The 24,000-nt window shown below is 43.3% G+C and overlaps 1 protein-coding gene and 1 non-coding gene across 2 annotated transcripts; both read left to right on the top strand.

The window, feature by feature from the left end:
* The first annotated feature begins 775 nt into the window (after positions 1-775).
* LOC136146753 (U6 spliceosomal RNA) lies at positions 776-882 on the top strand. Its single transcript, XR_010659042.1, has one exon. It is a non-coding gene; the product is annotated as a U6 spliceosomal RNA (small nuclear RNA).
* Positions 883-17,251: 16,369 nt separating this feature from the next.
* Positions 17,252-22,749, top strand: LOC136146411 (endogenous retrovirus group K member 8 Gag polyprotein-like). The gene is given in 4 exon segments (XM_065905298.1): positions 17,252-17,298; positions 20,677-20,798; positions 20,862-21,674; positions 21,677-22,749. Coding segments are annotated over 4 exon segments (2,055 nt in total).
* Positions 22,750-24,000: the final 1,251 nt, after the last annotated feature.

The raw sequence follows: 24,000 nt of genomic DNA, 5'->3' as shown, positions 1-24,000 counted from the left end.
CAGCTCTTTGCTGAATGGCAGCGGAAATCCTTCTGCTTCAACCTCCATGACATGGAGGAATGTGGTTCATTCCCAGCACACAGAACCCTAGACCAGACCTGTGATATAATTTCAGATCCCACTAATCTTTCTGCAACTCCAGTGATTAACTCAGAAAAAGAGCAAAGCTGAGCCTCCAGGTAGAAGACAGCAACGACAGGGCATTTCCTATCGGTCTCAGCCTCTGGCTAGTGATGCTCTCAGAACCTCTGGGTGTGCCCACTTTAGCTGTCCTATTTGTGGTGCCTCCCTGGTGGCTCATACTGTAAAGAATCTGTCTGCAATGCAGAAGACCTGAGCTTGATCCCTAGGTTGGGAAGATCCTCTGGAGAAGGCAATAGCAACCCACTCCAGTATTCTAGACTGGAGAATTCCATGGACAGAGGAACCTGGTGGGCTGCAGTCCATGGGGTCACATGACTGACACACACACACACACACACTCACATTTGTGGTGAGTCTCACAGATGTTTTTAGAACTGGATCCAGTACTGTGGCTGGACCAGCCCCTATGTTGTTTTGTAATTGTAAGAGGCACATCAGCTACAACCATCAGGAAACTTCAAAAAACAACAGCAAGGCTTATGACTCCTAAGTCCTGGAGGGGACACAGCATGCATGAGGCAACACAGTGAGGTCATGGAGAGAGAGAGAAAGTGCAGACCTGGGGCTCTGCCTTTCTTGGTGTTGAGGGTGGGAGGGGGCTAGGACTTCGCTCTTTAAACATAAGAGCAGGGTGCTCGCTTCAGCAGCACATATACTAAAATTGGAACGATACAGAGAAGATTAGCATGGCCCCTGCGCAAGGATGACATGCAAATTCGTGAAGCGTTCCATACTTTTTTCATATCGATGTATGACAAAACCCACTGAAAAATAAAAAAAAATTAAAAAATTAAACATAAGAGCAGGGATAGGGATGCTAGAGGAGAAAAGCATGCAAGGGGGCAGTTATCTACTTCACCCAGGGCTCCCTACAAGGGGAACTTCAAGGGTGAGGCAACCTGACACTGTATCTGGTTGTGTCGCTAGCAATGTGGAGATTTGTTGGAGATAGATATCTTTGAGATGGAGACCTCACTATCAAAATCTTCATGTCTGGCCCTTCCAGTACAATCAGAGAGTCTTAGAGTCAGGCACTTCACACCACACAGGGGCTCTGAGGAGCTGACACTGCAGACTTCCCAGTTTAGGAGGGGCACCCCAGGTGGCACAGTGGTAAAAGGATCCACCTGCCAAGGCAGGAGATGCAAGAAGCGAGGGTTCAATCCCTGAGTCAGGAAGATCCCCTGGAGGGAGGAAATGGCAACCCACTCCAGTATTCTTGTCTGGAGAATCCCATGGGTGGAGGAGCCTGCCTGGCTACAGTCCATAGGGTCGCAGAGTCCAACACAACTTAGTGAATAAACGACAACATTTGACAGAGACTCAGGCTTAGCAGCGACAGCCGCGGCAGGCTTCAGAGCTCTTCCAGATAAGCTCAACAGGAAGTGCTAATTATCGCATTGGGGTGGTTCTACTATAAAACATATGTGAGTGGGACAAAGTGAAGGAAACCCTATGTCACAAGATAGTTTTAAAAAAATGAAAGTTCCGCCCACAGCAGCCTGAAGGTGGAGAACTTGGTTTATTACAAATTGACCATTTCTCCTCTTCACGTGACGGGCCTTTTCTGGGCCCCCGACCTGTGGGCCCCGCTGCGATCTCAGCCTGAGTGGACATGGGGTGAGTACGGAGTTGCTGAGATGCGCCAGCTCAGGGTGGGGTGGGGCGCCCGGAGAGGCCGGGGGCACAGGGCCCAGTGTTCTCCAAGAAATAGCTCGAAAACTGCAACAACAACAACAACAAAATGAAAGTTCCTTAGACATAAAAATGCAAAGAATTTATCCATAATCAAAAGCTGAGAGTGATCATGAAACAGAATTTCATCAGAGAAGACTTTCCATTTATTTCATTATAAAAGTGAAAAAAATACAGAAAAGAAAAAAATCAAAATATCATAATGAGAATACAAGTTTCTGCTAAATTTATATAAAATATATTGCATATAGTGATACATATTTTTCTATATCTTAAAAAAGTCTTTATAAATAAATTTCTATTGGTGGCAAAAATATTTCATTGAATGACTATATCAAAATTTATTTACACATTCCCTCACCATTAGGCAGTAAATGAGTTTCCAATGTTTTTTCAATTATAAATAATAAGACAAAAACCTAAGTATTCAAATCTGTGTTTATAGAACTAAAATTTCCTGAAAGTATGATGGATTCCTAAAAGTAAGGAGTTCTCTTACACATTTTGTACAATTTCTGGGTAGCTCAGTGATTTCTATTGTCTCATTCTCCTGCCAAACTCAGTTTTTTAAAACAAAGCAGAACTTTGCTAAATTAATAGCCAAAAATAATATTGGCGTAACTTTGTGCTCTAATGTGTGATAGAATCAAAATGCAAAAGATTTTGGCAAGCTGGAACAGTAATTCAGATGTTATAGATGAAAATTCTTGGGGTGACGACCTGACATTTAAATCACCAGACCACATGGCTGAAATACAAGATGAAGGTAACGTTTGAAGAGCTGAGAAGAGTCATGTGAATCAAAAAAAGCTCATATCTTAGATCACAGTAATAGAAGCATGGGGTTCAGAATCAGAGGGTGATAGTCCACTGCTCTGCATGGTTTCAGACCCACCCTCAACACTTGGCCGCCAATGTAAAGAGAAAATGAACAAACGGTCAATTTTCAGAGGAGAGATGGGAGCCAGATCAAGCCTCTGTACCCAACCCTGTATTAACTCTCAGAGACAGAATTTTGGATGAAGTAGAAAATGACAGCTTTATTGCCTCACCAGGAAAAGGTGGCCACAACAGACTAATGCCTCAAAACCGTGTCCTGACTGGAGGAGATAGTGAGAAGTTTTATAGTAATGCTTAAAAGAGGGGAGGGTCAGCTTGTGGATGCTTTTCTGATTGGTTGGTGGTGAGGTAGGTGGGAGTCAGCATCTTCCACCTTCTTGTTCCCAACCCGTCTGGGGTCTACATGCTTTTGGCCACCATGTGTGAGGCTGTCACGGCTAACGCCATGGCAGGCAGCCTAGATTAGGAGTAGGCCTGGTTTCCCGGGGTAACATAATTATCAGGCTACCTGGAGCCAGCCAATCAACATATGCCTAGCCAGAAAAAAGGGAACCTATCAGGGGAAAGCTGAAAGCCCCACGTAGGGCCAACAAAAATTACCTTGCAACTGTGTAACCAATCCGCTTACGCCAACTACCCACTGTGTAACCAATCCGATTGCGCCAACTACCTGCTGCTTATTTTGACCTAATAAATACCCGAGAGAACTGAGGCTCGGGTCCTTTCATCCTCACACACCTGGTGAGGGCGGGAGGCCCTGGCTCGAGTCAGTAATAAATTCCCCTATTGCGAGTTGCATTGTTTCGAGGAGTCTTCTTTCCGGACCGGGGACTCGGACTACGGGCAGAACACATGTTGCTAACTTCTCCCACCTGGTGAGGACTTCAATCAGTTCCGTTGCTCAGTCGTGTCTGACTCTTTGTGACTTCATGGACTGCAGCCTGCAAGGCTTCCCTGTCCATCACCAACTCCCGGAGCTTACTCAAACCCATGTCCATCGAGTCGGTGATGCCATCCAACCATCTCATCCTCTGTCGGCCCCTTCTCCTCCTGTCTTCAGTCTTTCCCAGCATCAGGGTCTTTTCCAATGAGTCAGTTCTTCGAATCAGGTGGTCAAAGTATTGGAGTTTCAGCTTCAGCATCAGTCCTTCCAATGAATGTTCAGATGTTTAGTACTGATTTCCTTTAGGACAGACTGGTTTGATCTCCTTGCAGTCCAAGGGATTCTCAAGAGTCTTCTTCAACACAGTTCAGAAGCATCAATTCTTCAGCGTTCAGCTTTCTTTATAGTCCAACTCTCACCTCCATACATGGCTACTGGCAAAACCATAGCTTTGACTAGGTGGGCCTTTGTCAGCAAAGTAACGTCTCTGCTTTTGAACATGCTGTCTAGATTGGTCATAGCTTTTCTTCCAAGGAGCAAGTGTCTTTCAATTATTGGTCATAGCTTTTCTTCCAAGGAGCAAGTGTCTTTCAATTTCATGGCTGCAGTCACCATCTGCAGTGATAGTATTTGCCAAACAGCTCAAAGATATTGTTATGTATATCCCTTGATGGGAAACTAGGGTCCTGCTGGATATCAAGATCAGAATAACAAAACTAGAACCTGTGTTTTTTCACTTCTCAGTGTTGAAACTCGGTAGCCATGTCTTCATTATAGACACACATCACCTGCCCAGGGCTAGATCTCTGATCCCAGATGGGGCTTCAGAATCTCTATGAAAGTGAAAGTGTTAGTCACTTAGTCATGTCAGACTCTTTGTGACCCCATGAACTGTAGCCCGCTAGGATCCTCTGTCCATGGAATTTTCCAGGCAAGAATGCTGGAGTGGGTAGTCATTTCCTTCTCTAGCAGATCTTCCTGATCCAGTGATTGAACCCAGGTCTCCTGCATTGCAGGCAGATTCTTTACTGTCTGAGCCACCAGAACCTTTACAGGAAGATGAAATTTGGACTTGGGAGACACAGAGATGAGCGTGAGTCACTTGTGTGATTCATGTGAATGGCAAGGCTGTAGTAAGAGGACCTTGGACTGCTGCTGTGAACTAGCAGCCACTTTCTCAGGCTTTAGGTGTCTAACTGTTCTCTTGATCCTGTGAGACATGCCAGGTAAAGCTAACCAGGGCCCAGTTCTGCAGCCTGCAACAGAACAGAAAGAACCTTCACTAATACATTTAAGAACTACCGAAACTTCCATGATATTTATTCTGGAGAAGAAAAGACTGAAGACATGTGAAAATTGGAGGTTTGTGTTTGAATGTCTGGCCATGAATAAGCTGGATAAGACCTGTTCTATCAGACCTCAGAGGGCAAGAGTCACTTCTAGAGACTCGCTTCTTAATGCAAATGCCACACATTCTTATACAGCAAGACAGGACTCTTGGGGAGGGTTTCAATCATTGGACATTACTACTTTTAGAGCATTGATCGGACGTGGGCAGCCTGCCTGTTCATCCCCTTCCTCCTGATTGAAACCTTCCAGGGCTCTCTGAAGGCCGTTTATAGGATTTTGGTGCCCCCTAATGGATGAGAACAAAAACAACATATTCTCTGAAGTCAGGCTCCTTCCAGGCTTCAGGTTAGCAAGCAGTTGATTAAATAGTTCTAAGCATACTATCATTCTTGCTTAAATTAAACTTGGTAAAGGATGTTTTTATACCTTAAAAAGTAGCCAAATTGTTTCATGAATTTTGGCATGATTTCCTTTGCCTCCTTATTGTTCAGTTGCTCAGTTGTGTCCAACTCTTTGTGACCCCATGGACTGCAGCACACTAGGCTTCCCTGTCCTTCACTATCTCCCTGGGTTTGCTCAAGCTCATTTCCATTGAATCAATAATGCCATCCAAACAGCTCATCCTCTATTGTCCCCTTCTCTTGCCCTCATCAGGATCATTTCCAATGAGTTGGCTCTTCACATCAGAAGGCCAAATTATTGAATCTTCAGCTTCAGCATCAGTCCCTCCAATGAATATTCAGGGTTGATTTCCTTTATTTATTTATTTTTTTTATGTCAAGATCCTTTATTCCTTTTTGTTAAAACCAGTCACAACACTAAGCTTCTGGCCCATCCTGCTGATACACAAGCCACAAATGCTTGCTCAGCAGTTGATGGGTTGATTTCCTTTAGAATTGAGTAGTTTGATCTCCTTGCAGTTCAAAGGACTCTCAAGAGTCTTTTCCAACACCACAGTTCAAAAGCATCAATTCTTCTGCACTCCGCCTTCTTTATAGTCCAACTCTCACATCCATACATGACTACTGGAAAAACCATAGCTTTGACTACTTGGACCTCTGTCAGCAAAGTAATGCCTCTGCTTTTGAATATGCTGTCTTGTTTGGTCATAACTTTTCTTCCAAGGAGGAAGCATCTTTTAATTTCATGGCTGCAGTCACCATCTGCATTGATTTTGGAGCCCAAGGAAATAAAGTCTGTCACTGTTTCCATTTTCCCCAACCTATTTGCCATGAAGTGATAGGACTGGATGCCATGATTATTAGTTTTTTGAATGTTGAGATTTATGCCAGCTTTTTAGGAGGCTCTTTAGTTCCTCTTCACTTTCTTCCATAAGGATGGTGACATCTGCATATCTGAGGTTATTGATATTTCTCCTGGCAATCTTGATTTCAGCCTGAACTTCAGCCAACCCAACATTTTTCATGATGTACTCTGCATAGTAAATAAGAAGGGTGACAATATACAGCCTTGATGTACTCCTTTCCCAATTTGGAACCAGTTTATTATTCCATGTCCAGTTCTGTTGCTTCTTGACATGCATATATAGGTTTCTCAGGAGGCAGATAAGGTGGTCTAGTATTCCCATCTCTAAAAATTTTCCTCAGTTTGTTGTGATCTACAGTCAAAGGCTTTTGCATAGTCACTGAAGCAGAAATAGATGCTTTTCTGGAATTCCCTTGCTTTTTCTATGATCCAGCAGATGTTGGCAATTTGATCTCCGGTTTCTCAGCCTTTTCTAAGTCCAGCTTGCCTGCTTGTTGTTAGTCCTGCTCAGTCGTGTCTGACTCTTTGTGACCCCGTGGATTGTAGCCCACCAGGCTCCTTTGTCCATGCATTTCTCCAGGCAAGAATACTGGAGTGGATTTCCATTCCCTTCTCCAGGGAATCTTCCTGATCCAGGGATTGAATTTTAGGTCTCCTGCATTGCAGGCAGGTTCTTTTCTCTCTGAGCCACCAGGGAAGCTCAGATGGGTTTTCTTGGTCATGTGGTTTTAAAAAAGTTGATAAAGTTGATAAAAAACTGTTTGCCTCCCCATTCTCCTCCCATGTTTCTCTACCCAATCCTCCTACATGTGTGTTCCCAACAGCACGTATGAATTGCATCCGATGGAAGGACAGTGCAACACCAACTCCATATCTTTTTGGTGCTCATGGGAAAGAAAGGATATTGGACAAGAACTCTCAGGTTTATCTATTCAGCTTTCTCTTTCCTATTCTTGGTCAGAATCCAAATGACATAATCTGAATCCCTACTGATATTCTCTAAGAGTCTGAAGAATTAGATCTTCTACATTTAGCTTTCCAGGCTATCAAGTGTTGTTTCTAAAGGGACAGAAGTCTTTCAATAAGACAAGTTTCTTTGACAATACCTTATTCTCTAGGTTTACAAAGGCCACATTTCCATTGGTCAGTCTTTGCAGGCATTTTGACAGGACTCTGGGTTTTTCTGAGTAGGGCACCATATTACCAAAAAAAAAAAGAAAGAAAAGAAAAGAAAAAATGCAACCTCCTTTAGAGCATCCTTTTTTTTTTTTTTAGAGCATCCTTGAAGAAATACAAAATGGACCCAGTGTCAATGGCTTAAAAAAGTTTATTTATTTATTTTAATTGGAGGCTAACTACTTTATAGTATTGTCATGATTTTTGCCATACATTGACATGAATCAGCCACAGGTGTACACGTGTCCCCCATCCCAAACCCCCTTCCCACCTCCCTCCCCATCCCATCCCTCTGGGTTGTCCCAGTGCACTGGTTTCAGGTGCCCTGTTTCATGCATTGAACTTGGACTGGTGATCTGTTTCACATATGGTAATGTACATGTTTCGATGATATTCTCTCAAATTATCCCACCCTTGCCTTCTCCCACAGAGCCCAAAAGTCTGTTGTTTATATCTGTCTCTTTTGCTGTCTTGCATATAGGGTTGTTGTTACCATCTTTCTAAATTCCATATATATGTGTTAATATACTGTATTGGTGTTTTTCTTTCTGACTTACTTCACACTGTTTAATAGGCTCCACTTCCATCCACCTCATTAGAACTGATTCAAATGAGTTCTTTTCAATAGCTGAGTAATATTCCATTGTGTATATTTGCCACAACTTTCTTATCCATTCGTCTGCCAATGGACATCTAGGTTGCTTCCATGTCCTGGCTATTATAAACAGTGCTGCAATGAACATTGGGGTGCACGTGTCTCTTTCAGATCTGGTTTCCTCAGTGTGTATGCCCAGCAGTAGGACTGCTGGGTCATATGGCAGTTCTATTTCCAGTTTTTTAAGGAATCTCCACACTGTTCTCCATAGTGGATGTACTAGTTTGCATTCCCACCAACAGTGTAAGAGGGTTCCCTTTTCTCCACACCCTCTCCAGCATTTATTGTAGACTTTCTGATAGCAGCCATTCTGACCGACGTGAGATGGTACCTCATTGTGGTTTTGATTTGCATTTCTCTAAATAATGAGTGATGTTGAACATCTTTTCATATGTTTGTTAGCCATCTGTATGTCTTCTTTGGAGAAATGTCTGTTTAGTTCTTTGGTCCATTTTTTGACTGGGTCATTTATTTTTCTGGAATTGAGCTGCAGGAGCGGTTCATATATTCATTAATTCTTTGTCAGTTGCTTCGTTTGCTATTATTTTCTCCCACTTTGAATGCTAGGCTGTCTTTTCATCTTATTTATAGTTTCCTTCATTGTGCAAAAGCTTTTGAGTTTAATTAGGTCCCATTTGGTTATTTTTGCTTTTATTCCCATTACTCTGTGAGGTGGGTCATAGAGGATCTTGCTGTGATTTATGTCAGAGAGTGTTCTGCCTATGTTTTCCTCTGGGAGTTTTATAGTTTCTGGTCTTATGTTTAGATCTTTAATCTGTTTTGAGTTTATTTTTGTGTATGGTGTTAGAAAGTGTTCTAGTTTCATTCTTTTACAGGTGGTTGACCAGTTTTCCCAGCACCACTTGTTAAAGAGATTGTCTTTTCTCCATTATATTTTTGCCTCCTTTGTCAAAGATAAGGTGTCCATAGGTGCATGGATTTTTCTCTGAGCTTTCTATTTTTTTCCCATTGATCTCTATTTCTGTCTTTGTGCCAGTACCATACTCTCTTGATGACTGTAGATTTGTAGTATAGTCTGAAGTCAGGCAGGTTGATTTCTCCAGTTTCATTCTTCTTTCTCAACGTTGCTTTGGCTATTCGAGGTTTTTTACATTTCCATACAAATTGTGAAATTATTTGTTCTAGTTCTGTGAAAAATCCCATTGGTAGGCTTCTCTCCTGCTGCTTTGGAGCAGAGCTAACTGAGTGCGTGGCTGACTCCCAGACTATCACCCTCAGTAAGATCCTGATTAAAATTTAAACTCTCTACTCTCGTATTATGTGTCTTTCTTTAAGTTGATGGTTTGTACACATATTTGGGAGAGATTCACTTAAAGTGTTCCAAGGCTAGAACTATGCCAGATTCACAGTAGGAATTTCTAGAATGCATGAGGGGGCAGAGGAGGGAACCATGTTTAGGGAAGGGGCAAAGGTAAAGACTCTCAGACTACAAGTTAGAGAACCTCTAGCCCAGGAGATTTCCAAGTACTCTGTGAATCTAGAGGGTTCTTTAGGGCTATTCAAATGTTTTATCCCAATTTCACCTGAAAATATATTTTATCTTGTGATAAAAAGTGCTGTTAAAATATATACTCAACTATCACAACGTTGTTAATCAGCTATACTCCAATAAAAATAGAAGTTTAAAATTAAATATATGTATATATGCTCAAAATCATTGACGCACTCAAATGCACTAATTTACGCTGCCTGATTAGCTAGTTTTGGGGGGATTGTTTTGTTTTTGATGACATCAGATTAAAACCTGCTCTGCCCCAGTTAAGTAGTACTCTGAGTTGGCAAGGCATTATTGAAAACAAAGAAGCAAAACAAACAACAGCAAAAGAAAAAGAAAGAAAAAGACCGTTAGTATTCACACTCACTTGTATCAGGATCTTGGTGATTAGTGCAACTGAAATATATACACATATAGCCTTGTTTCTTTACTTTGTAATAATCCAATGCATTTGAAGTTGTTTACATTCACGAATTTACACTGCATATTTACATCTCTTTTAAAGTAGAATTCTGGGGGCAAAGTTAGGTATTACTAATAAATAACTGGACATGAATTTGAGCAAACTCCGGGAGATAGTGAAGGACAGGGAAGCATGGTGTGTTACAGTCCCTCAGGTCCCAAAGAGCCTGACATAGCTTAGTAACTAACAACAGCGACAACAAATAACCATAAAAACCCTCGAGTCAACGCTTCGCTTTGCAGAAGAGGAAACCTCCTTGCAGAGTGGAAGAAGCCCCTCACTGCTCACTGTGATCAGAAACAAGGCCCAGAACTCGAACCTAAAGTTGGCTTCTTTCCTCCTGCAAATTGTCCGGACTTTTCTTTTTTTTTCCTGTTAAAGGTAGTTTAGTTTCTTACTGGTCCCTTTGCTGGCAAATAAATTCAGTTGTCTAACTTGAATTTCGTTTTGTTTGAAAGTAGGAAAAATGTTACCAAATAGCCTTAGGTGTGTGTGTGTGTGTGTTTAAATTAACACAAAGACTCCAAGGACAATGGTTATAAACACAAAACCACTGACTCATCACAAAGTTGAGAAAGTTTAGGGCTGAGCAGAGTCATCGTTCTGCTGTCTGGCCTCTGAGCCCCTGCTGAGAGCCAGCGTCATCAGTGGCTGCGCTGAAAGCCCATTTGCGCTTTCAGAGATGAACCCGTTAGTTTTGTTCCTTGTCAGGCTCTCTGACAGGGTGACGTGAAGGAGGCAGCAAGAATACGTACCTAGCTCTCCCCTACCCCCCAAACTCCACCCCATTCCCACCCCACAACCCACACTGAGGTCCACTCTTTCCTTTCTCCAGAATCACCCCTAGGCTAGGGTCACAGATGGGGAAACTGAGGCTGTGATTGATGTAGGAGATAGACGGGCTCCAGGTTAGACATTTACAACTGGCGTCCCGTTTGCATTTCATAGGGCACAAGGAAATGGGCTTCAGGCTGGATACTTAAAACTGAGCATTTTCTGAGACCAGAGACAGGTGGGCTCCAGTTAAGGCATTTGCAATCAGCCTCCTGTTTGCCCTCTGTAGTGGAAGTAACAAAGAAACAGGGTAAACAGACAATGTTTGTCTTTTGTAAACGCCTTAAGGTAATAGTTATGACAATAGTCAAGGAAATAGTCATGACAAAGACGAAGAGGGGCGAAACTTCATCTGAGTACAAGATTAAGTGGGCTCCGCTCTCCCCTCTTTGGGGATGAAGGAGACACTGCACATGCACAGATAGGCTCCTTGTGGGTCAAAAATCAGGCGATAACGCCAGGCCATAATGAGCCTTGCTCCTCCCAGAAGCCTTCACTTCAGGATCCCTTGGCTGAGAGTTGCATGTGCACCTGGGGAGTGTCCCAGGGTAGCTCAGGTGTGAAAAAAGAAACCAGATACTTGGCATGAAGAAAGGCAAAGACCCAGAAGAACTGACCTATGTAAATGGCTTGACTGCCTCTTTACTGCGGTCCTCCTCACTAGGAGGGACACGCACACACTTTCTCTGCCTTGCTTCTGTCCTAAGTAAACGAACTGTTTCTCTGTGTGCTGTCCCACTTGTTGTGTTCTGTCTCTAATAATAAACTCTGTACCTGCATTTATAGTGTCTGCCTCCCTGATAAATGCATTTTTCACTGGGGGCAAAGATCCAGAGGAAAATAGCTTCTAGCCTCTAGCCCTTGCTGGTCTGGCGGCTAGGATTCCTGGTTCTCATCCAGGCTTTCCAGGTTCAGTTCCTGGACAGGGAATGAAGATCTTGCTTCACACGACCGCACACTGCTTCCTCGCCAAGATCAAGACAGGAAGGATAATTTCCTCAGCTCATGGAGACTGCAGCAGGCAGGACAGGACTGAGAGGCCGAAGTCTGGGCTTTTCAATCATCAGTGGGGCCTCCGCAGAGGCTCCAATGTGGCTTTTCAGAAATGGGGTACATTGGTGTCAGCCTGTGGGAGACATGGCAGGTCCCAAGTGGGCTGCAGAGCTTCTGTAGGACCAGAATGCGTGTTTCTGGTGGAAGAAGGGGCAAACTGGACTTTCCTTTGAATGTGGCCCCATTCCCTCCATGGCTTGTTACTGCAGCCAGGACACCCCTTCTGCCCCTTCCCTTTCCTTCTTAACCCCCCCTAAGCATCCTTTTACCCTCTCAGTCCACTATTAGATCTTCTTCTCACCTTTTCCTTCCTCCCCTCTTAGGTGACTTACTGCTCTAAGCCCCTGGTTGTTTTACATGATCAGGTAAAAGAACTGGCTCCAGCAGGCCCCATCTGCTTGTCACTGATCATGATCCTAAGTCGACGCTCGGAGGGCCAGTCATGCACCATCAGGATGAGGATGTGAGGATGAAGAAAAGAGCAAATATGCAAGTGAGGCACACGTCCAATGGGTGGCCCTGCTTCTTCCCTGCTCAGAAAATGGCATCTAGACACCCCCAGCTGGCTGGTGGTAGAGTCTTCCAGAACTTGGTTGGCCCCATGTTTCCATCGATTTGTCTCTGTGGATTGCAATCATGTGATTCCTGTTCATCTTGTATGACTTTAGGCCTTTTTATTTTTGGCAGTGACACTTGGCACGTAGGATCTTAGTTCCCCTGTACCTCCTGCAGTGGAAGCTCAGAGTCTTAACACCGCACCATCAGCGAAGCCCATAGGCCATGCTAATTAGTCCACAATGGAGTCACCGTGGCCAAGGTAAGCCTCCATGATGGTTGTTTTGAAATGTTCACTGTAGGACTGTTGCAGGAAGGGGGACCCCTTCCAGGGCCCGAAACTGGGCTCTTGTCTAACACTCGGAAATGAATTGTCCGAGGAGACACATGCTGACAAAGCAAGAGATTTTATTGGGAAAGGGCACCCGGGTGGAGAGCAGTAGGTAAGGGAACCCAGGAGAACTGCTCTGCCGCGTGGCTCACAGTCTTGGGTTTTATGGTGATGGGATTCATTTCCGGGTGGTCTTTGGCCAATCATTCTAATTCAGAGTCTTTCCTGGTGGCGCACGCATCGCTCAGCCAAGGTGGATGCTAGCAAGAGGGATTCTGGGAAGTGGATGGACAGGTAGTGTCTCCTTTCGATCTTTCCCGAACTCTTCCGGCTGGTGGTGGCTTATTAGTTCCGTATTCCTTATCAGGATCTCCTGCCATAAAACAACTCATGCAAATGGTTACTATGGTGCCTGGCCAGGGTGGGCGGTTTCAATCAGTGTGCTTCCCCTAACAGGACTATGTGTGTCTTAGAATGATATACTAACAGTGTTACTTTATTTTTTTAATTTGTTAAAAAAAATTTTTTTTTTTTTGTATTGTGCTATGCTCAGTCACTCAGTTGTGTCCGACGCTCAGTGACCCCATGGCCTATAGCCTGCCAGGCTCGCCTGTCCGTGGGATTCTCCAGGCAAGAATACTGGAGTGGGTTGCCATCTCCTTCTCCATGGATTGGGGTATAGTCAATTAACAAACAGTGTGTGATAGTTTTAGGTGAAGAGTGAAGGGACTCAGCCATACATATAAGTGTATCCATTCTCCCCCAACTCCCCTTCCATTCAGACTAGCTGTCACATATCATTGAGTAGAGCTCCAGTAGGTCCCTGTTGGTTATCAGTTTTAAATATAGCAGAGTGTATACGTCCATCTCAAACTCCCTGTCTCTTCCCTCCATCCTTCCCCCTGACAACCACAAGTTCATTCTCTAACAGTGTTACTTTATTTATTTATTTTTTTTTTACAGTGTTACTTTAGTTCAGAAATTTGATGGGTGGAAATTCCCTGGCAGTCCAGTGGCTAGGACTCAGTGCTCTCACCGCCAAGAGCCAGGGTTCAATCCCTGGTTGGGGAACTAAGACCCCACAAGCCTTCCAGTAAGGTCCTCCCAAAAACGAAAAAAATTTGAGGAGCAATGTATATCAAAGGAGCAACTGATAGAGAAGACCCCGTCCCCTGGGGCACAACCACTGCTTCTTAAAAAGAGACCTCTGAGCCCAGTGACTTGAAGGCTCTTCTCTGGAGGACCCTACTCCAAGCTGTTACAGGTGGAGCTGCTGGAGGCTCCCTAGGAGCAGAGAGTGAACCCGATCATGCCTGTCCTGGGGCCCGCATCAGACCAGAGAACCCTTCTCCTGCTAAGACCTCCTTCCCAGACTTCTTGAAGCTGGTTACCCCCTTTCCTGTTCTCCCTACTTGAACAGACCTGTGTTGTGTGATAAATGTATGCAATAAACTGAGTGATTGGCCATGTTTTACGCATCTCCAGCCCTGTGATTCTTACCTGAGTGATTGGTGAATTGAGTATCAACCATGTTTCATGTGTCTCCAGTCCCGTGATCCTCACCTGGTCTTACCTGGCCCTGTGACCAACAGGGGTGCCAAGAGGAAGAAAGAATTCCTAAATCACGTCTGCCTTCAATATATGAGCCCATTTAGGAGCAACTGTGTTTTGTCCCTTTAACTACAAACAGTTGGTGGTTATCAAAGGGGCAAAATAATTTTTCTCACAAAGACAAGAGATTACAGTGTAGGAAGCAGATAGTTTTCCTGAAACTCGAATCAGGCAGGGTAAGAATTGCCCGTAGGTCACATTAGCCCTGAAAGGAGGAAAACACAGACATTGCTTCAAGATGCACAATCAATACAAGTATTTTCCTTGGAAGAAAAGCTATGACAAACCTAGACAGTGTATTAAAAAGCAGAGACTTCACTTTGCTGACGAAGGTCCATACAGTCAAAGCTGTGGCTTTTCCAGTAGTCACGTGTGGATGTGAGAGTTGGACAGTCTGAGTTCTAACACTGCCCCCTAACTAGGACAAAATAATACAGCCTACGTGTCAGTTTTGTCATATATGAAATGAGGAGGAGCCGAGGGATTAATGCACATATAAAACTTAGAAAAGTGCCTGGAGAAGAAAGCGATTAGTAAATATTAGTGTAACTGTTGCGTGAAATAGGCTGGATTGGCAAGGGCAACGAAGAAAGCACTCTGATTATTTCTAAGTGTCCCTACAGAGCCACCCCCGGAGATTCATGCTTCCCTGCCCCCATCTTCCCTTCCCTCCATCAAATCTGATGGAGATTGGATCTTAAAGTTTGCTCCCAGATTGGAGAAGGAGCTGGGTTCAGGGAGAAGAGGAGTCCCAAGCGCCTGGACATGATCGCCACCTAGTGGTGATATAGCATAACAGCATTTGCACACAGACCTAAGGCTCAGCGTTCTTTGTTTCTCTCTTTCCTGGAGAAATTCAAAACAGTAGAAATACACCACATAAAGTAGCAAAGATGGGAAAGATACCCTACTCCGAGAACAGGATTTCGAAAAACACCTGTGCTGTGCAGTGTGCTCAACTGTGTTTGGCTCTTTGTGGCCCTCTGGACTGTAGCCTTCCAGGCTCCTCTGTCCATGGGATTTTTCAGGCAGGAATGCTGGAGTGGGTTGCGTATTGTCCTCCAGGGGATCTTCCCGACCCTGGAGTGGAACCTGTGTATCCTGTGTCTCCTGCCTTTCACACAGATTCTTTACCGTTGAGTTATTGGGGAGGCCCTCTAAAAAGGGCTGGAACTGGTCAATTAGGTAACATTATAATTTTAATGTCTCCCAGCCCCTCTCGAAATAAGAAGTACCTAATGTGTAAGTAGGTTTATAGAGTAAGGAATGTTTTTACACAAAATCATCACAATTAACAAACAACTCACCAACCCCAACTGCCAGATCAGAATTGCTATAACTTTATTGAGAGTGGGCAGTGATGTCTTGTGTAATAAATACTGTGTTCAGAGTTCATGCTCATGTTCTGGCATCCTCCAATATTTATTTTCCACTTTTTAAGAAGTCTGTCCCCTAATTCCTAGCTGTCACATGGGATAAAGATCTAATTTCTCAGCCTATGACTCAGTTCTGCCCTTATCCACAACTTCTTCTGACTAGCTGGAATGTGAGTGTGATGGCTGGAGTTCAAGGAATCACTTTTGAACCAAGAGGCAGAAAAAAATTTGTTGAAGTTGGCAGAACATCAAGATAGAAGTTCCCTGAGTATTTGATACTTCATGAGCTGCCATGCCAACCCCAGATGATTTCCAGACCTACTTGATATGAAAGAAATAAATTTAGATTTTGTTTAATATGGCAGTTGATATCTGGAAATGACTTTTTGAATGTCACAGAAAGTAAATTATTAGTAGCAGTCTATTGGAAGTGGTAAAGAAAAGGGCAGTGAGGACTCAGACACTGTAGACTGAGAACGTGGGGATCTTTGTTTTGCAGCAGCAAGACATTTAGTTAAATCATTACCTTCTGCGCTCTGAAAGGCTGTGTGCTATAGTGCTAACTGAGGTTCTTCTGCTAAGAATTCTCTGACAGATCTTTGAAGCCAGCTCATGTCAGAAATCAGCTGAAGGAAGCTGCTTTTCTACCCAACTATCTCTACCTTCAGAGGTTACAAGGTAGCCCTCCATTCACTAAGCCAATTTAAACTGGTTTCAAAGTACAGAAACCACTGTCAAAGACCAAGGTACTGAGAATTTAAATATAATGGAATAAAATGGCAAGTTGATACTGAAATTCATGTGGAAAAATAAATGTGCAAGAGTGGCCAGAAAACACTGAAAAAGAAAAGCCGTAGGGGAGTGTCTACCAGACATTAAAACATCCAATACAGCTTAAAACAGTGCGGCACTAGTGCATTGCAAAGACAGACCAGTGGCATAGGATAGAAAGTCCAGAAACAGACCCAAGTGCATATGGAAATTTATTAAATGATAGAGGTGGTATCAAAAGTTATCGAAGCAAAGATGACACTTTGCCTTGATTGTCTTAATCTGTAAAGTGGGTATGATTGCATTATTTAATAGAGAACCAGAAGAGGGCCATTGCAACTTCACTACCTATGCCTTTGAAGCAGATCCATTGAACCCTCTGATCCTCCCTCCCATCGACTGTGAATAATAATCATATCCATTACCATCTGGCCCAGGGGAATTGGTGGCATCAAAACAGAAAACATTTGTGAGAGTGAGAGTAGTTACAGAAAAGTAAGGAATGCAGAAGTAGCTGAAGCTGAATGGTTCTGTGAGGACCTACAAGATCTTCTAGAACTAACAACCGAAAAAGATGTCCTTTTCATTATAGGGTACTGAAATGCAAAAGTAGGAAGTCAAGAAAAACCCGGAGTAACAGGCAAGTTTGGCCTTGGAGTGCAAAATGAAGCAGGGCAAAGTCTAACAGAGTTATGCCAAGAGAATGCACTTGGCGTAGTGCTGGGAGCCGTTATGGGAGGTCCCGCCCGTGACGAGGTCATGAAGAAAATACCGGGCAGGCAAGATCGTCCGGGACCCCATCCATGACGAGGTCACGAGGAAAAAACCTGACAGGCAAGGCCGTCTAGGATAAGGGGCCCTCCAGGTTGGCCTCAGCCTCTACCCCACCCTATATCCTCCCGCCTTTTCTGCTGTTGTTCTTATTTGCCCTGCTGCAGATTCTTGTGTTGCCTGCCGAGAGCTCTCTTGCTCCTCTTTCACTGAATGAGGACCAACTTAAAACCCTAAATAATAAATCTCCTGGATGCTGCTACCCTATGAAGGGGCCAGGGATGAAGGAAATGCTTCAATTCAAACCTTTTGCTGGCATTCTGGCTTGTTTGATAAATGTGTGCTCCCATTGCAAAAAATGCTCATAATTGTTCTAAATATCCTAAGCACAGTACGCTAACAAAAGAAACTATTAAGCATAGGTCCCTCCTCGGGGTGAAAAAAGCCCCACAAATATTATAGCCACATATGTGCCTAATAGAAAATAGTTTAGATAGAGATTAGCTGGTGACTTTTTGCAGGTAATTAACTTTTGGACTAAGAGCCTGTTTTGTGCCATATCTGCTGTTTTTGCAATCCTTTGCATTTCTGTTCTGTGAAAATGTAATCCTATCTAGTTCGTTTGGAGATGACACCTAATAGAAAGAAAATAGATTAACCACAAAAAAGACAGGGTCAGCTACTGAAGTTGCTTTAAGTTGCACCAGGTGCAAGCCATAAATTGTCAACAGGCCTGAAAGCCAAAAGATATTATACACAGAGATTAACCATAAAAAGGGCCCTAATAGGCACAGAGCCCTTTGGGGGAGTGAGGAAGCCCTATTAGAGAATACAAAAAATATTGTTTTAAAAGTGGTTATTAGATCAACGTTTGATTGATGTTAATGTGCTGAGGTTGTGCAGTGGAAACTATTGTTAATATAGTTGGAGATCTAGTAAAATAAGAGTTCAGCCCTAGTGTAAAAACAATAAGATAATTGTTAATTTTAACCAAGAGTGCTAAACAGGGGCTGCCTCTCCAGAGTCGCAGAGTCTTTGTGTGTTAAACTTTTTAGATAAATTTAGCTGAGAATTTCTGCAGAAAGACTGACTTTCATGTTAACAAGATTGCATTTCTATTATGTTGCAACCTGCTGTACCATGAGACTGCCACTTTTCTGTTTTCTGCTAAGCTCAAGGCCAGAAGATAATGTACAAAAAATCTATGGGAAAAGACTCTCATAAACAAAAATATACAGACTACACCTGGTTTCGTGAAGGACAAGCTGATGTAACGTTAAACTAAGTCTGTATGCTTATCTACCCCTTAGAAATGTACCAACTTAGGGTATAAAGCCTACGGTGAAAAATAAAGCAACTGCCAGACTCTGCTGCATATCCTTGTCTGGTCCCTTTCTCTCTCTCTCTCCCTAGCAGACTTGGCCCTATCAAGGCCGGTCCTACGTGTCTCTCTCGCCGACGCCGTTCATCCTGAGGGTTCCCCTGGATCCTGCTGGGGCTGGACCCCGGCAGCATAGCAAACACCCTCTTCCAACAACACAAGAGACGACTCTACACATGGACATCACCAGATGGTCAACACCGAAATCAGACTGATTACATTCTTTGCAGTCAAAGATGAAGAAGCTCTATACAGTCAGCAAAAACAAGACTGGGAGCTCACTGTGGCTCAGATCATGAACTCCTTACTGCCAAATTCAGACCTAAATTGAAGAAAGTAGGAAAAACCATTAGATTATCTATTCAGGTATGACCTAAATCAAATCCCTTATGATTATACAGTGGAAGTAACAAATAGATTCAAGGGATTAGATCTGATAGAATGCCTGAAGAACTATGGATGGAGGTTTGTGACATTGTATAAGAGGCAGTGATCAAGACCATCCCCAAGAAAAAGAAATGCAAAAAGGCAAAATAGTTGTCTGAGGAGGACTTACAAATAGCTGTGAAAAGAAGAGAAGCAAAAAGCAAGGGAGAAAAGTAAAGATATACCCATTTGAATATAGAGTTCCAAAGAATAGCAAGGAGAGATAAGAAAGCCCTCCTAAATGATCAATGCAAAGAAATAGAGGAAAACAATAGAATGGGAAAGACTAGAGATCTCTTCAAGAAAAGTAAGGGTATCACAATAAACTGTGGAAAATTCTGAAAGAGATGGGAATACCAGACCACCTGACCTGCCTCTTGAGAAACCTATATGCAGGTCAGGAAGCAACTGTTAGAACTGGACATGGGAAAACAGACTGGTTCCAAATCAGGAAATGAGTACGTCAAGGCTGTATATTGTCACTCTGCTTATTTAACTTATATGCAGAGTACATCATGAGAAATGCTGGGCTGGAGGAAGCACAAGCTGGAATCAAGATTGCCGGGAGAAATATCAATAACCTCAGATATGCAGATGACACCACCCTTATGGCAGAAAGTGAAGAGGAACTGAAAAGCCCCTTGATGAAAGTGAAAGAAGAGAGTGAAAAAGTTGGCTTAAAGCTCACCATTCAAAAAACTAAGATTGTGGCATCTGTTCCCATCACTTCATGTGAAACAGATGGGGAAACAGTGGAAGCAGTGTCAGACTTTATTTTTCTGGACTCCAAAATCACTGCAGATGGTGATTGCAGCCATAAAATTAAAAGACGCTTACTCCTTGGAAGGAAAGTTATGACCAACCTAGACAGCATATTAAAAAGCAGAGACATTACTTTGTCAACAAAGGTCCATCTAGTCAAGGCTATGGTTTTTCCAGTGGTCATGTATGGATGTGAGAGTTGGACTGTGAAGAAAGCTGAGTGCCGAAGAATTGATGCTTCTGAAGTGTGGTGTTGGAGAAGACTCTTGAGAGTCCCTTGGACTGCAAAGAGACTCAACCAGCCCATCCTAAAGGAGATCAGTCCTGGGTGTTCATTGGAAGGACTGATGCTGAAGCTGAAACTCCAATACTTTGGCCACCTCATGCGAAGAACTGACTAATTTGAAAAGACTCTGATGCTGGGATGCGGGGAGCGGCTTGAAAGAGCTGACTCTGGGAGCTGCCTTGATTGATTATCAAGGGTCCGTTCAAGGACATAGCTCTCTGTCCCGCCACCCCTCTGGAATTTACTATCCAAAGTTAAACAGAACACTAGTAAGCCTTGAATGCACACAAGATGCAGACAGATAGCCTTTTTACGATTACCCCTAAGATAAATCAGGATGCCATTCCTGTGCTCTGGCGCCTAGTGAGAGTTCTAGTGATTGTTATCTTAAAGATGATGTACACGGGGAAGAATTTTCTTTGGGATGCCTCCTTCTTGGTTTAAGTATAAATGAAGCTTAGAGGAATAAAGGAGCATCATTGACTGCAGCGATCCTCTCGACCCCATCTGTCCTGTGTCTTTATTTCTTAGCCTAAAGGAACGCGTCGTGTTGCTCGCTGAAATCTCCCGGCTGGTCCGGCAAGTGGCGCCCAACAGCGTGGGACTCGTCGAAAGTTCCTCTCGGCCGCTACCCGTTGGAAATTTTGCAGCAAGTAAGTAAAAGGATATTTGCTTGAACATTGTGGGGTAGGAAGGTTTATTGTCAAGAGTATAAACTACGGGGCAAGATCATAGTCGTCAGTTGTTTGTGCATATGTTACAGATAATGTTAAAGCATCAGGGAATGCAGGTTACTAAAACAAAATTGCAGACTTTTCTTAGTTTTGTTGAGGAAGTATGTCCCTGGTTTCCACAGGAAGGGACTATGAGTTTAGAGATATGGAAAAAGATAGGGAAACAGATTCAAACCTATTATACTCTCCACAGACCTAATAAGGTTCCTGTGGAGACATTTTCATTATGGTCTTTAATAAGAGACTGCCTTGATTTTGAACATGAGGAAGGGAGTAAATTAAAACACATGCTCCCACCCGAAGATCCAATTTATGCTACTCCCAAAGTTTATGCTATTCCTGAAGGGAAAACACCCTCAACCTTTGAATTAGAATCTGCCAAATCTTTGAAGGAAAATGAGGGAACGTTGACTCCAGAGGATGAGGAAAGTTTAGAGGAACAGGCAGCTGCTTACCATAAGGATGATCATTGGGAATTACTTGTAACTGACGATTCAAATGTGCAGGCAGCAGCTGCCCCTCCGACAAAGAGTCTGGAGGCACTCATGCAGCAATTATTAATAACAATAAAGGAAGAAATTAAAAGGGAAGGTAGGGATGAAGGTGCTGGTGCAATCCCTACTGTGCCTCCTGCTTATGCACCCTCAATTATTGCTGGATTAGATCCTCCGCCTATTTCCAAACCTGGAAAATCGTTAGCTATAGCTCATGAATCACACAGTTTGTCCCCCTTGCAAAAAGCTATGCAACATGCCCAAAGAGCTGGAGAAGCTGTTCAGGGATTCTCCGCTGCTTTCTCGAGCTTGAAAACCAACGGTGTTATGAAGCTTTACCTTTCAAACAACTAAAAGATTTAAAAATTGCTTGTGCACAATACGGCCCCACGGCTCCTTTTACCCAGGCTATGATAGAGAATTTAGGAGGTCAAAATCTGCCACCTAGTGATTGGAAACAAACAGCAAGAGCTTGCTTAACAGGAGGGGACTATTAATTTTGGAAATCAGAATTTATGGAACAATGTAGCCTTATAGCTGAATTAAACCAGCGACAAGGGATTAATACTACATATGAGATGTTGATAGGGGAAGGAGCTTATCAGAATACGAATGCTCAATTAAATTATTTGCCTGGAGCATATGCTCAAATTTCTAATGCTGCTCGGCAGGCTTGGAAAAAGCTTCCTTGTTCTAGTAATAAGACTGAGGACCTTTCAAAAATTCATCAGGGGCCTGATGAACCATATCAAGATTTTGTGGCTCTTCTTCTTGAAGCAGTAGGTAAGATTATGGCTGATGAGCAGGCTGGAATGGTGCTTACCAAACAATTAGCCTATGAAAATGCAAATTCTGCCTGTCAGGCTGCGCTTAGACCGTACAGAAAAAAGGAGGTCCTATCAGACTACATTCGTTTATGTGCTGATATTGGACCTTCCTATATGCAGGGTATTACCCTGGCTGCAGCTTTAAAAGGTAAAAGCATAAAAGAAATGCTATATCAACAGCAGATAAAAAATAAACGAGGATTGCCTAGTAGAGGAAATGCTGGCTGGTTTGTTTGTGGCCAGCCCGGACATCGTGCCGCCTTTTGCCCCTAACGAGCCAATTCGGGGAATATTAAAACTCCTAATTTATGCCCTAGATGCAAAAAAGGAAGGCATTGGGCAAAAGATTGTAAATCAAAAATTGATGTCCAGGGCAACCCACTTCCCTCGCAGTCGGGAAACTGGGTGAGGGGCCAGTCCCTGGCCCCGAAACAATGTTATGGGGCAATTCTGGGAAATCAGGTGGTAGAAGGCGAGTCACAGACTTGTTCAGAGCCACCTCAGGGAGCGCAGGCTTGGACCTCTGTTCCTCCTCCTACACAGTATTGACTCCCGAAATGGGAATGCAAGCTCTGCCCACTGGGGTATACGGCCCTTTGCCTGATGGAACCGTAGGCCTTTTGCTTGGACGTAGTAGCTCTACCATAAAAGGACTGCTCATAGCTCCTGGAGTAATTGATGCTGATTATACAGGAGAAATCAAAATTATGGCCCATTCCCCGCAATGTATTACCACCATAGCTAGTGGACAGCATATAGCTCAATTGATATTGGTCCCTGCGGTGCAGACAGGAAAAGCATTGGCTTCCAGGAGAGGGGAAAGTGCCTTTGGATCCTCTGACACCTACTGGGTCCAGGCAATAACTAATAATCGTCCTGAGTTAACGTTAAGAATAAATGGAAAGTTGTTTACAGGCATTTTGGACACAGGAGTTGATGTTTCTGTTATTGTTGAGAGACACTGGCCCCGAGCATGGCCTAAACAGATAGCTATATCAACATTGCAAGGAATTGGTCAAACCAATAACCCTGAACAAAGTACAGAGCTGTTACATTGGACTGACCATGAGGGTCATGAAGGGGACATTAGACCTTATATCCTCCCAAACCTCCCTGTAAATTTGTGGGGACGAGATGTTATGACCCATATGGGAGTATATTTATACAGCCCCAGTGAACAGGTTAATAATCAGCTTTTAGATCAAGGGCTTCTTCCCACCTCGGGACTTGGAAGAAATAATCAGGGAACTGTTGCGCCTGTTCAGACAAAAAGGTTACCAAAAAGAAGTGGACTTGGGTATTTTTAGAAGGGACCTCTGATCCTCCTGTAATTCACGCAGATCCTATTACTTGGAAGTCTGAGGAGCCTGTGTGGGTTAATCAGTGGCCCCTTTCCAAAGAGAAAATTGATGCTGCCCCACAACTGGTGCAGGAACAGTTAGAATTGGGACATATTGAACAGTCTAATTCACCTTGGAATTCGCCCATTTTTGTTATTAAGAAAAAATCTGGAAAATGGAGGCTTTTGCATGATTTACGAAAGGTTAATGAAACTATGGAAGTCATGGGAGCATTACAACCTGGCTTACCTTCCCCCATGGCTATTCCAAGAAATGCTCATATAATAATCATAGACCTAAAGGATTGTTTCTATACTATTCCGTTGGCACCTCAAGACTGTCCTCGATTTGCCTTTAGTGTTCCATCTGTTAATTTCTCTCAACCAATGCGCCGCTATCAATGGAAAGTTTTGCCTCAAGGTATGGCTAATAGTCTGACTTTATGTCAAAAATTTGTTGT

This window comes from Muntiacus reevesi, chromosome 14, assembly GCF_963930625.1.
Source record: "Muntiacus reevesi chromosome 14, mMunRee1.1, whole genome shotgun sequence".
In the NCBI taxonomy this organism is placed as follows: domain Eukaryota; kingdom Metazoa; phylum Chordata; class Mammalia; order Artiodactyla; family Cervidae; genus Muntiacus; species Muntiacus reevesi.
This window is presented reverse-complemented; position numbering and strand designations above follow the sequence as displayed.